This window comes from Oncorhynchus gorbuscha, linkage group LG16 (genome assembly GCF_021184085.1).
Source record: "Oncorhynchus gorbuscha isolate QuinsamMale2020 ecotype Even-year linkage group LG16, OgorEven_v1.0, whole genome shotgun sequence".
In the NCBI taxonomy this organism is placed as follows: Eukaryota; Metazoa; Chordata; class Actinopteri; order Salmoniformes; family Salmonidae; genus Oncorhynchus; species Oncorhynchus gorbuscha.
In genome coordinates this window covers 84264085-84277018 of record NC_060188.1, presented here as the reverse complement: position 1 = coordinate 84277018, position 12934 = coordinate 84264085, and the positions used below count along the sequence as shown (strand labels likewise).

Below are 12934 nucleotides of genomic sequence, written 5' to 3'. Positions count from 1 at the left end.
GGACCAGAGATAATAACACTATTTATACTATTTTGTGGAATAAAAAGATCCTCATAAATATCTGAGGTATTGATGCATAAATTACTAGACAGTTATATCCTTATAATAATAGAACATATCAATTAGGGATATTCTCTTGGCCTCCATTTGAAAGTTAATTGGCCCAGTGCACTTTGCACAGCATCAAGCAACAGTCCATAAAGTGTGTGATAGGTGACGCTATGGGTACAGATATGTTAAGTGTACACTACACCTGCAATCAATACTATGCTGGCTTAGGACACATGTTATTTGATATTTTTTGGATTGGGAGAGAGCTTGCACACTTACATAAACCAGTCATAAAAATGTATTGGTTTGCTCAAAGTACAATCGGGAGTTCATAATTAGAACACAGGACAGGAACATCTGCCAACAGTTAACCTGTGATTGAAACATACATCAATTGATGAAGTGACAAATGACAATTAATACATATAGATTGATTGTGCAACATGGCAAGTGTTTCTAAGAAATGCAGGTGCATTTGAGGAATAATTGTTGACCCTATAATGAACATTACAGAGCATCAGTTGACCTTACTATATTGAGTTTGACCTTTCTGGAGGTTAATGTTAGGGTACTTTGTGCTAACTTTCATGGGTTAACAAATCATTTCTAATATGTGTCAAAGTCCTGTATCTGCACCAGATTCAGATCTGATTTGAAGATAATTTCCCTCCTGTCCTGATTATCCTTATATCCCTGGCCATAATAGCTACAACAGTGGTGACTAACATGTTGTGGCTTGTCCTGGGTGTGCCTAACAGATGTGGGCCAGTACTGTACAGTTCTGCTGTGAGTGCACCTGCTGTCAGCTGACTCTTGGGTCCAATTTATTAGTGCACCCTATAGCAAAACGTTTTGGGAAGGAAAATGAAAAAATGGTTTCTTATTGGACAAGTTCAGGTAGTCCCTCCAAGTTTCATTCCATTTTCCTTTCCGTTTGGTGCCTGGTGAATATGACCCTTGGTTGAACCCGGAGGCTCAGAATGACATATTACAAGGAACTTGTAAACGGAATTATAAAACACAAATGTTATGTTCTCTCCCCCTAAGGTTACCAACGTACTTTGACCCGTACTTAACATTGTGCCAAGGAAGATTTTATAGGATGTTTTCATATTAGGGCCTCACAATGTGGAGCAATTGTATGCTTCTGTTTACAAATCTCTTGTCACCTTTAACCTACTCTCAACAATAACATCCTTTCTTCCAAAAATGGAACCTTAAGCTGTATAATGAACCAAAAGATAAATGAACCCTTAATGTTGACCTGATGCAAAGGAAATTAGTTGGATATAGACCTATCAGATAATACACTGTGTCTAGGCCTAATTCACAGAACCTAAAACAACTCTTACAAGCATTGATATAATACATTCTTTTGATATGTTAGTGATCGCTAAAATGTATGCATTTTTTTCTTCAGAACTGTTGTCAAATTTACTATCAATACAAATGCTTTCTGTATGCATGTATTTGATTTAATAGCATAAAGACTGTAAATGTGGCTTTTAAAGGGGGCAATATGCATTTGCACCTTCCCTTTTTGGACTTTTAAATTAATTATATTGTAGGAAACGGGCAAACGGCAGGGAAGCAAACCTGAGTCACTGGTGTGAAAGGCAAACATCCTGCGCATCACGCGAATAGGGTTACCCCAGTTGTGGGAATTGTATATCGAGCAATATAACAATATACAATATAACCCATAGATTTTTTTGAAGAATTTAACTTATAAATGCCTCATGAACTGTCGTACCCTATCAGAAACCAACATATTATCTTGTTTTACTCCAATGTTTGCAAAAAATGCAATTGTAAACAAACATTGTATAGCCTCAAAACATGGTATATACTATAATTTGTATATTGTGTATGGTAAGTAAGTCCTTGCATCCATAGCTGTCAATGAATTTGAGTGGTTACTGGTTATACATTTCTCTAGAAACATCCCTCAGCTATTTACCTAAACAGCGGCGCGGTGTTGCTTTAAATCGCAGATTGCCGCTTTAAAATTGTTAACACAGCCTACTAACTGTGACCAGAAGCACAGAAAGAGAACATAATTTCCCACAATTCAATATAAACGGTACGTCCGGGTGCAACGAACCTGAAGCAAACTCGCGCGACTGACTTCTAGATCACCGGAACAGTAGAACAGCCTTGTGGTGAAAGTACTTCATCCAGTTCATTTCGAATCAAGATCTGGTAAACCTCGAACCACTAGGGTAGACATTTTGCAGGCCTGTATCTACCGCCTTCACACACAGCATCCGCGAACACTACACTCGAGCTCATACAGTGAAACATTGCACGTAAGTACTGTAGCTATTGTTGCTATTTAGATTTAATCCCTAGAGCGAACGAACCCCTGTGCACAGCTATCGTTATATGCAACATTGTAACGTGCTGCAAGGACGCTGCTGTTGCATGCTCGATTGATTTGATCGTGATACATTTTGCATTTTTGGTTAACTCAGGCCTACCTATCTAGAAAATATGTGTACTATAATAACGCAACGAGCTGTGCAATAATTCGAGCGAAACAGTCCTATATTGCGAATGAAAATAGTGAACAGAACAGAACAATGACTCATTTGCATATTCGATGATCACGTGAACAACTTTTGGATAAGGTGAAAATAATATTGGCAAATAATATACTGGTTTTATTGCTTTAAAAACAGTATATTATTTGCCTGTATTATTTTCACCTTCTCATAATTCAAACAACCACCACCAATACCAGTAGTTATTTAATACAGGTTCACTTCTTATTTGAGGAAACGGTAGCTAGGCAAAATTTTCTTCGCACCACATGACAATTTGTAGAATTGCAAGAACGAAGCTATAAACCTGCAATATTCTCCCCACCAACAAGAGGGGTGTGAACAATTTGTGTCATGAACAGTGCTTGTGCGTACGCGCGCTGGAAGGGGGGTCCGAGTGAAAACATTTGGGAACCCCTGATTATTATGGATAAGAGCGAGATTTTTATTTATTTGTCAAATGGCTGTTAAGCATCGATCATGTCACCAGAATAGGACACTCGATATTTTTGGGAAAAGCAGCGTCAAGATCACCGTGGATTTTCACCAAGTCAAATTCATAATTTATTTAATCTGTAGCCTAATAAACGGAATGGTTTCCCAAGTTGTAGTGGGAGGAACACCATATAAACTCGTGACTCCAAATTTACTTTGATATGATGGTTGTTGTATCAATATTTGCGCATAAAGGCGTTTCCAGCGCCATTTCTGGCATAATTAATTTGACCAGCATTTAAACATCCCACCATTTTGAACCAACAAATGATCCGTCGGCATTTATAAAATAGTGCCGAAACTTCCTGTTTACATGACAGCTGTCGTGATTTATTTTTATACAGTTGACTTTACTGGCATAAAAATTGTCTGTAAAATGTTTTATAGTGTAGCTATTTTTCTAGGCTGGAAAATGTTCAGTGGAAATGTTATAGATATCTGCATATTATCAACCCAAGATGTCTACAGTATGAGGTATCCCAACCGGCCGGTAGATGGCGTTATTATTCCTTATACGTCGTTTGCCATCTGCTTCCAACTGGAATGTACGCAGCCTGCTATACACTCATGACCCCCGGCGACCGGCTCGTACATTAAACATCCTCCATTCAGCCTGCAAGGGCGTCGGTTTTGGGAAATTGTGTTTTATTATGACAGTTGTTGCAGTCCAAACCCTTAAAAGACACACCCTACCCACTCAGCCCTCAAATTAAGTGGACACTTTAGTTATTAATACTTATTTCCAAGTGAAAAAGGTCTTAGGAACATGTGAATTAAAAAAATCTGTTTTCATATGCTCTTAAAATAGCAGGTACCCTTTTATTAAAATTATTATTTTGAATTTTATTTCTCAGAATAGTTCCTGATTAGACTAAAGAGGGTTTTTAGTCTCTCTTACTACAAAGAACCCTTGGTTTGGTCTTGAACATAATATTCTGTTGAGTTGAATTTCAAAAGCCGGATAACATCTAGCTCAGAGTTTATGGAATAAGCTATTTTCACTTTAAATTGACTTAAATGGTGACGATCTCGGTTCCTTATCACTTACGTTCACTGCTCCTACGTTTGACTCATCCTACTACAGTTTACTTTTATATAATCTTTGTTGTTTTGTCTTTGTCTATAGTTTCTCTTAATGTTAGTGGGTTACAAAACAATGTGAAGCGCAAGGCCTTATTTTTATTTGCTGAACAATTTCGAACAGATTTCTGCTTTTTTTCAAGATTCTCACTCAATTTCGGCTGATGCCAACTTCTGGGGGTCACAGTAGGGCAACGATATCTGGCTTTCCCATGGCTCTGAACGCTCCGCCGGTGTCACTACAATGAAAAATACCTTTGGTGGTAATATTCTACACTTGGAATGTGACCCCTTTGGTCACTTTATTTGTCTTTTGATCAGTTACAATGACATTACACTCATTACTGTAAACTTTGGGTACAACACCAAACATTAGAATGATGAGTTGCTTGAATCTATAGAGAAACATATACTTCATTGGTTATCTAAATTTCCCAATTCGTTATTATTGATAGGAGGGGACTTTAACTACTACTTAACTACTACTAATTACTATAGATAATTCAACTGATAGATGGCCCCCAGGTAGGCCAAGCAATTAGAATTTGGGTTTAATACTTTTTATGGAAAAGTTTGATTTTACTGATATATGGAGAGAGCGTTTTCCGGCCGACAGATTATTCACTTGGAATAACCAAACCGGTTCCAGACAATCCAGAATAGATGTTTGTCTTATATCCAAATGTATTGATGGGGAGTGTGTTACTACAAATATTTGTACTACTCTCCTCACAGACCACAGGGCTATTTACATTGATTTCAGAATTTTTACCCCTGATACCAACCTTGGTAGAGCATCATACTGGAAGCTAAATGGCTCGTTATTAAATAATGATATAGTTACGTTTTGAGGTTAAAGATCTGCTTTCACACTTTTGGGAAAGGGCTTGTGAAGAAAAATCTTATTGCAAAAACTGGGAGCTCTTAAAATTTGAGGTGTCCAAATACCTTTAGAAAATATGGTAGTGAGACCAGAAGAGCTGAGGAGGAAAAGGTCATTAAGATAACTTCCCTTTCTCAGAGGTCCCCAGTCAGCCTTTCGGGGGAGGAGAAGATGGAACTGATTAAGTTACAAAATAAACTGGATAATATAAATAGATTAAAAGCAGAAGGGGCCTTTATTAGATCTAGGAAAAATGGATTGAGGAGGGAGAACCGATTTGATCCTGTTTCTTTAGACTTGAGAAATGTCACTCTACAAATAACACTATCCATAACTTAAACATTGATGATGTTATTACAGATGACCAAAAAATGAATTGCTAAATACTGTAGCAGTTTTTACAGAAAATTGTATAGCTCTACGTACTGTCAGGAATCCACATATGTTTTTTTGACTCACTGAATAATGTTCACTCTCAGTGACATAGGATCTAAACAGTGTGATGAACCCATCAAAGTTGAAGAGATTATGGAATCTATAAAACCTTTAAAATACAATAAATAACCAGGTGTTGATGGAATTACATCAGAATTTTACTAATTATTTTCTGAACAAGTAGCTCCCTTCCTATTTGAAGTCTTTTTAGAGTATTAAAAACAATGTTCGCCCTCCTACAATGAATCGGGGGTTAATAACACTGATACCTAAGCCTAAAAAAAGTGCTGCTCATCAATAACTGGTGTCCAATTTGTCTTCATAATAATGACTATAAGATATTAGCCTTACTTACTAAGTCCTGGATGCAATCATTGATGAAACGGTCTGGCTTTATGAGGAACATACATATTTCTAACAATATCAGACTAGTATTAGACATACTTGACTACTCTGACCTAATAACTGAGGATAGCTTTATATAATTTTTTAGATTTTTATAAAGCATTTGACACAGCATCCGTTCCTCTTCCACTCCCTTGAGAGACTTGGCTTTGGGTATTTTTTTTAATAGTCTATTAAGACTCTCTATACAAATGGTAACAGCTCTATCGAATTGAAATATGGCACCTCACCTAGATTTGAGTTCAAGAGAGGAATTAGGCAAAGTTGTCCTATCTCTCTGTACCTGTTTTTATTAATCACCCAACTTCTTACAAATTCTTTAAATAACGGTCCTGTACATGGTATTTCCATAGCTGGTTAATAAATTATTATAAGCCAGCTGGCTGATACTACACTTTTTCTGAAAGACTCAAACCAAATTCCCATATCGATCAATGTGATTACAATCCTTTTCCAAAGTGTCTGGTCCATATCATAACATTAATACATGTGAACTCATAGGTGTCAAAGACTGACACCTTCATATTATGGTATTCCACTAAAAGAAGAACTGACGTATTTAGGCATAACCATTACAAAGGATCAGAAGTCTAGAGGCTTACTACATTTTAACCCTCTTATTTTTTTTTAAACCCAGAAGAAGCTAAACCAATGGCTACAGAGGGAATTATCTTTAAAAGGAAGAGACCTTCAGCCTTGGTTATTAGGAATCTCTAGACCAACATGGCACTCTATCTTTTTATCTTGACGGTAAAATAAGCAAGGAGATAGCCCAGATGCTTTTCAACTTTCTGTGGAGAAACCATACCCATTACATTAGGGAAACTGTTGTAATGAACACGTCTAACATTTTCTGGACTTTACTACCTTAAATAATAGTTAAGATCAATTGAATAAAACAATTCCTAAGAAGACTCACTTCTATGTGGAATTTTATTCCTCATCATGTCTTCTCTACTTTTGATGGCCTTATCTTCATCTTGGTTTGCAATTATAATATTGACAAAGTTCCAGTGAAACTTTCTGCTTTTCTTCGGCAGGGTTTCTTGTCATGGTCCTTAATTTCTAAGCATAACTTTTCTCAACACAGATATTATATATGGAATAATCGGGATATATTGTATAAAAAATACTTCTTTTGTTTTTAGAATATTGGTTCCGAAATAATATCCTATTGGTGAGCCAACTGGTAAATGCAGAGGGTCTTTCACTCAATTATAAGGAATTCTTACCACTTTACAAGGTCTCTGTAAGGATTTGTAATTGTTTTAGATGCCATTCCCTCAGGTGTTGCTTTATTATTCAGGAATGTGTCAAGACCCTCAGAGCCTACCTTCTATTGACCCTGTTGACTCATCAGTAGGAAAGACCTGGCCCTCAGAGCCTACCTTCTGTTGACCCTGTTGACTCATCAGTAGGAAAGACCTGACCCTCAGAGCCTACCTTCTGTTGACCCTGTTGACTCATCAGTAGGAAAGACCTGACCCTCAGAGCCTACCTTCCGTTGACCCTGTTGACTCATCAGTAGGAAATATTTGTTTCTCTATTGGTCCATTCAACAACAGAGTGATACAATATCCTGCTGAAACAAGGTTTGTATCTATACCTTATGTCATACCTTATTGGAATGGATTTATTGATATCTTTTGGAAAAAAGTTTGGATGTTGCCACACACACACCTACTTGTTAACAAAATTAAGGAAGTTTCCTTTAAAATTATTCATAAATATTATCCTGCCAACCACTATATGAAGAAGTTTAAGGAAAACAGCAACTCAAATTGCTCCTTTTGTAATGACCACCCAGAAACAGTGTTGCATCTTTTTTTGGCATTGTATTCATGTAAGAACTGTGGCAAGACATCAGTAGATTTATAATTGAAACATTTTTTTATGAAGATCTTACACTATTGTGGAGAGATGTACTGCTTAGATTCTTTACCTACGATAGAAATAAGCTGAAATTGTTTTGTGTAATTAATTTAATTATACTTTTGTCCAAATTTCATATTCACAAATGTAAATTTACAAACAAAACACCACCTTTTCTTACCTTACAAAAATAAATTGAACTGTATATTAAGACTATTAAATACTCTACTAACAAAAAATCTGTTAGAATAATAAGTATGTATGTCCCTTAAGGTCCTTGTGTAATATGATATTGTACCCCCTAGCCCAATTGTCCTTTTTCTATATTATTTATATAGACTTGTGTTCCCACATGTACTTCCTGTTTTGATTAGTTGTTAATTAAAACAAATTAAGGAAGGAAGGATTTTTTTTTTTTAAATGGATCACCCTTGGCCGGAAATTCGTCACTCGTTCATCCCGCTATGATTGTGTTTTAATTTGTGGGTGCTTTATATGCGCCACAGTCAATTGAGTGACTGTCTACTTATATTTAATATATAATAGCTCACAAACTAATGATTTAGCGAACTAACGTTAGCCTGCTTAGCTGGAACTTCTGAAGAATGAAAATATTTTATTTCTAAAATTTCCAAAAGATAACCAAACAAAAATATATTTACTCTTTACGTAGTAACGTTAGAAAAATTTCAAACTTATTTGCATTCATTTTTACTTCCACTTGTATGTTGACATCTCCATTGACGTTAAGTTTTCTCATACTTTTCTTAGCGGATGTACAGTCTTCGCAAATTGAATTATGGGAAGTTTCAGGCCAGGAGTGAACATAATTATATACTCGCAAAGCCGACTAAAAACATGGGCTGAGGGGCTTACGTATCCAAGCAAGGGAAGTTTGCAAATCATTTCCCCAAAGTGCATAAGGCAGGGTGTGTCTTTTTAAGTGTTTGGACCGTAGTCCTCAACTTAAGTATATTTTCCCAGGTTTTTTTTCTCTCCCCGGCGGCTCGCCGTTAAAGCTAGTTAAGAAGGAAACCGACGCACCTTGCAACATAAATGGAGGATGGTTTTTGTACGAGTCGGTCGCCAGGGAACACGAGTGTATAGCTGGCTGCATACTTTCCAGTTGGACACAGATGACAAACATAAAATGAATAATAGCGCCAGCTGCTGGCCAATGTCAAACATTTAAAGTTTTACTTTGTAGCTTCATTTATTTAGGCACGTCAGTTAAGAACAAATTCTTATTTGCAATGACGGCCTACCCAGCCAAACCCTCCCCTAACCTGGATGACGCTGGGCCAATTGTGCACCGCCCTATGGGACTCCCGATCACTGCTGCTTGTGATACAGCCTGGAATTGAACCAGGGTCTGTAGTGACGCCTCTAGCACTGAGATGCAGTGCCTTAGAATCCTGCGACACTCGGGAGACAAAACACTATGATTGAACAAAATCATGCAGATTGTAGTGTAGATTTATTTGAAAACATTGTATGAAGTTCTATGGAAGGATGGTATTTATTCAGCTATTGCATCCCTCCTTTTCCAGGATGCCCAAGTCAAAGGAAGTTCTGTCCTCAAGCTCTGGCAGTGGCAGTGGCAGTGACTCCAACAGTGAAGCTGAGACCAAGGTAAATGTGACTCTTCTATCCCCCCCTCCCCTCACACAGCCATAGAGTAAAGACAGCCTACAGTACTCTTGTTACTGTTTTGTAGTTCAGTCAATAAAATTTAAAAAAGGACACAAATATTTAAAAATGCTCAGATGGGTTCAATATGGAAGCTGTGTTTTTATATAGTATTTATGGTGCTGATGTCCATATTGTTATCAGAAGGTTAATTTTGCACTTTCAAAACAAATATTTATACATATTTGTGACATATTGAAATGAACCCCTGTTGTAGTCTAAGAAGAGAAAGCAGGCAGCACCAGAGAAACCAGCAGCTAAGAAACCGAAAGGGGGAGAGAGTTCCAAGCCGGGTGGAACCTCCAAGGGAAGTCTCAACCAGGACAAGGATGACAACAAGTTCCAGGTAAGCAGTGAACAACAGTGTTAGTCCATCCCCAGTACAAAAGATGCAACATTACCTGCATGTCCATATGGTTTTGTCTCTACGTTACTTTTTTTATTTTAGATTGGGAAGATGCGGTATGTGAGCGTTCGTGAATTCAAAGGTAAATGTCTGATCGACATCCGTGAGTACTGGATGGATCAGGAGGGGGAGATGAAGCCTGGCAGGAAAGGTAAGAAACCTGTCATTGGGGTGTGAAACCTACTACAGGGCCCCTGGGGCCTCATTTATAACTGTTGCGTAAATTGAACACCAAATATCTGCGCCATGTCTGAAAAGACTGCGCACGCTCAAAAATATTGAGATTTATTAACTTGGATCACACCATACATCCATGTTTCCTGTTCTAAGTCAGACTTGTCATAAAACTATGTGCGTGAATGAGAATTCTAACTGAAAAACACCCATCATTCATCTTTTATTGTGACAATAACACCCTTATTTGCTGAATAGCTTTGGAAGTATTGGAATCAGGTCAAGAGAGTATCTAAAGAAAATAGCAATAGCACTGCCTGCAAATTCTTGTCTACTCTGGGAGGAAAAAAGGAAAACTACAGTGTAGGCCTGCTGATAAAGGTCAACAAGAAGTATCAGTAAATCAATGATTTTGATTCGATATCGTGATTCGATATCATGACTATGTAAACAAGGGACTGCTCATTTTGCTGGTTATTTTGGTAGCCTACACTTCAACATAAAATATCAACTGTCTGTTCACACGGTGAATTCTATTGTATGTTATAAACTGCGCCACCATGCAGATCCATAGAGCATAAACTTGAAATTATAATTGCCTATCTAATAGGCCCAATTAAATGAGGGGTGCATGGTAATTTGGTGTATGGCTACTTCGGGAATGTTAACTTATCATGTCCAGAAAATGTGAGGAATGTAATTCCACAATGGTTATGATATAGAAATTTGATGTTACAGTATTCAGATGTAGCCTGCAAATAATCAATGGAGAAAAGGAACCATCTGTTCTACTGTTAAACTGCTCTTCGGATCAGATCTCATAGAGCAAAATACTTGAAATAGCATATCTATTTGCTACTGTGAAGTAGGTCCAATTAAATGAGAGATGGGATGAATTCTAGCCTATCCTAACTTGTAGGCCTATAGGCTATTTTGCAAGTATGAAAAGGTGAGGAATTTATAATGCAACGATTGTGGAAATTTAAATATATAATAGGAAATAGATGCCTATTTCTAATTATTTTAGAAGGCAAAGATTAAATACATTGATTTTTGTTCTTTTCAAAAATGGTAACTTATTTAATCTTGTTGTTATATTTAGCTAGCTGTTGTTATGAGTAAGAGTGTCATCATATATTCCCCAAAGCTACTAGGCTACTTTTGCCTTCATGCAATGAAATACTTCAACCACTAGAAACTATCAGTACAGTACGCATGGTCTAAAGTTTACGGGAGGATAAGCACATTCTCACGTTAAGTTCAGTTTTTAGAAATGCCAACTTTTGCATGAACTGGTGCGCACATGTTTTGGGGCACATTTAGTGTTTACATAGTGTTTTATAAATGAGTCATCTGGCCCCTGAACCAACAGACATGCTGTTGCTATACAAACATATAGATTGATGAATCATTGGTTAAAATAGTTTTATCGTCATTTTGGTGCTTCAACCAACAAGGATATATATTTTTTCATTCATGATTTGTAAACTGCTAGGTATGAACTAATTGACTGTCTATTATAAACTCATTAAGTGAAGTTACATTTCAATATGGGTATTTTATACTTTAATTTCTAAAGGGGCAATCAGCAGTTGAAACAAAAACAAAGCTTAGTGATGGGGCTGGAGAAATGTAACAGCTCTCAAATTCATAGACCGAGCTGTACAGTCGTGGCCAAAAATATGATGGCAATTTGCATATACTCCAGAATGATATGTATGAAGAGTGATCAGATGAATTGCAAAGTCTCACTTTGCCATGCAAATGTACTGAATCCCCCAAAAACATTTCCACTGCATTTCAGCCCGGCCACAGAAGGACCAGCTGACATCTTGTCAGTGATTCTCTCATTAACATGGGTGTGAGTGTTGACAAGGACAAGGCTGGAGATCACATTCATTCACACCTGCCTGCTGCCATTCCTGAGCAAGTTCTGTACTGGTGGTGCCCCGATCCCACAGCTGAATCAACTTTAGGAGACTGTCCTGGCGCTTGCTGGACTTTCTTGGGCGCCCTGAAGCCTTCTTCACAACCATTGAACCGCTCTCCTTGAAGTTCTTGATGATCCGATAAATGGTTGATTTAGGTGCCATCTTACTGGCAGAAATATCCTTGACTGTGAAGCCCTTTTTGTGCATAGCAATGATGACGGCACGTGTTTCCTTGCAGATAACCATGGTCAACAGAGGAAGAACAATGAAACAAGAAACAATTCCAAGCACCACCCTCCTTTTGAAGCTTCCAGTCTGTTATTTGAACTCAATCAGCATGACAGAGTGATCTCCAGCCTTGTCCTCGTGAACACTCACACCTGTTAACGAGAGAATCACTGACATGTCAGCAGGTCCTTCTGTGGCAAAGCTGAAATGCAGTGGAAATGTTTTTTGGGGATACGGTTCATTTGCATTGCAAAGAGTGACTTTGCAATTCATCTGATCACTCTTCATAACATTCTGTAGTATATGCAAATTGTCATAATACAAACTGAGGCAGCAGACTTTGTGAAAATTAACATTTGTGTCATTCTCAAAACTTTTGGCCACGACTGTACAGTGGTTACCCAGATTTCATGTTTGACATCAAGCCCAGTGATGCTACTCTCCAGATTCTATAACTGAACCTAGATCAGTGGACCTGCCTCTGTCTAACTTGTCTCTGGTATGTCCCAAGGTATTTCACTGATACTAGATCAGTTTACTAACCACTTTCTGACTGGTCTCTGCTCTGTCCCCAGGTATCTCACTGAACCCAGAACAGTGGAACCAGCTAAAAGATCAGATCTCTGAGATAGATGACGCTGTGAAGGCTATATAGAAGGGAGTCCTCTGGCTGCCTGGGATTTACAATCCACCACCTTACATTCTGTTTTTGTTCTTATCTTTACAACTTTTTTTTTATATA

At 37.6% G+C, this 12934-nt stretch overlaps 1 protein-coding gene across 1 annotated transcript; it reads left to right on the top strand.

The window, feature by feature from the left end:
* Window positions 1–2135: 2135 nt before the first annotated feature.
* LOC124000685 (activated RNA polymerase II transcriptional coactivator p15-like) lies at window positions 2136–12934 on the top strand. Its single transcript, XM_046307247.1, has 5 exons — window positions 2136–2360; window positions 9315–9396; window positions 9671–9799; window positions 9902–10010; window positions 12768–12934. The coding sequence occupies exons 2-5, from the start codon at window positions 9316–9318 to the stop codon at window positions 12845–12847; spliced, it is 399 nt and encodes a 132-aa protein (XP_046163203.1). The 5' UTR covers window positions 2136–2360; window position 9315; the 3' UTR covers window positions 12848–12934.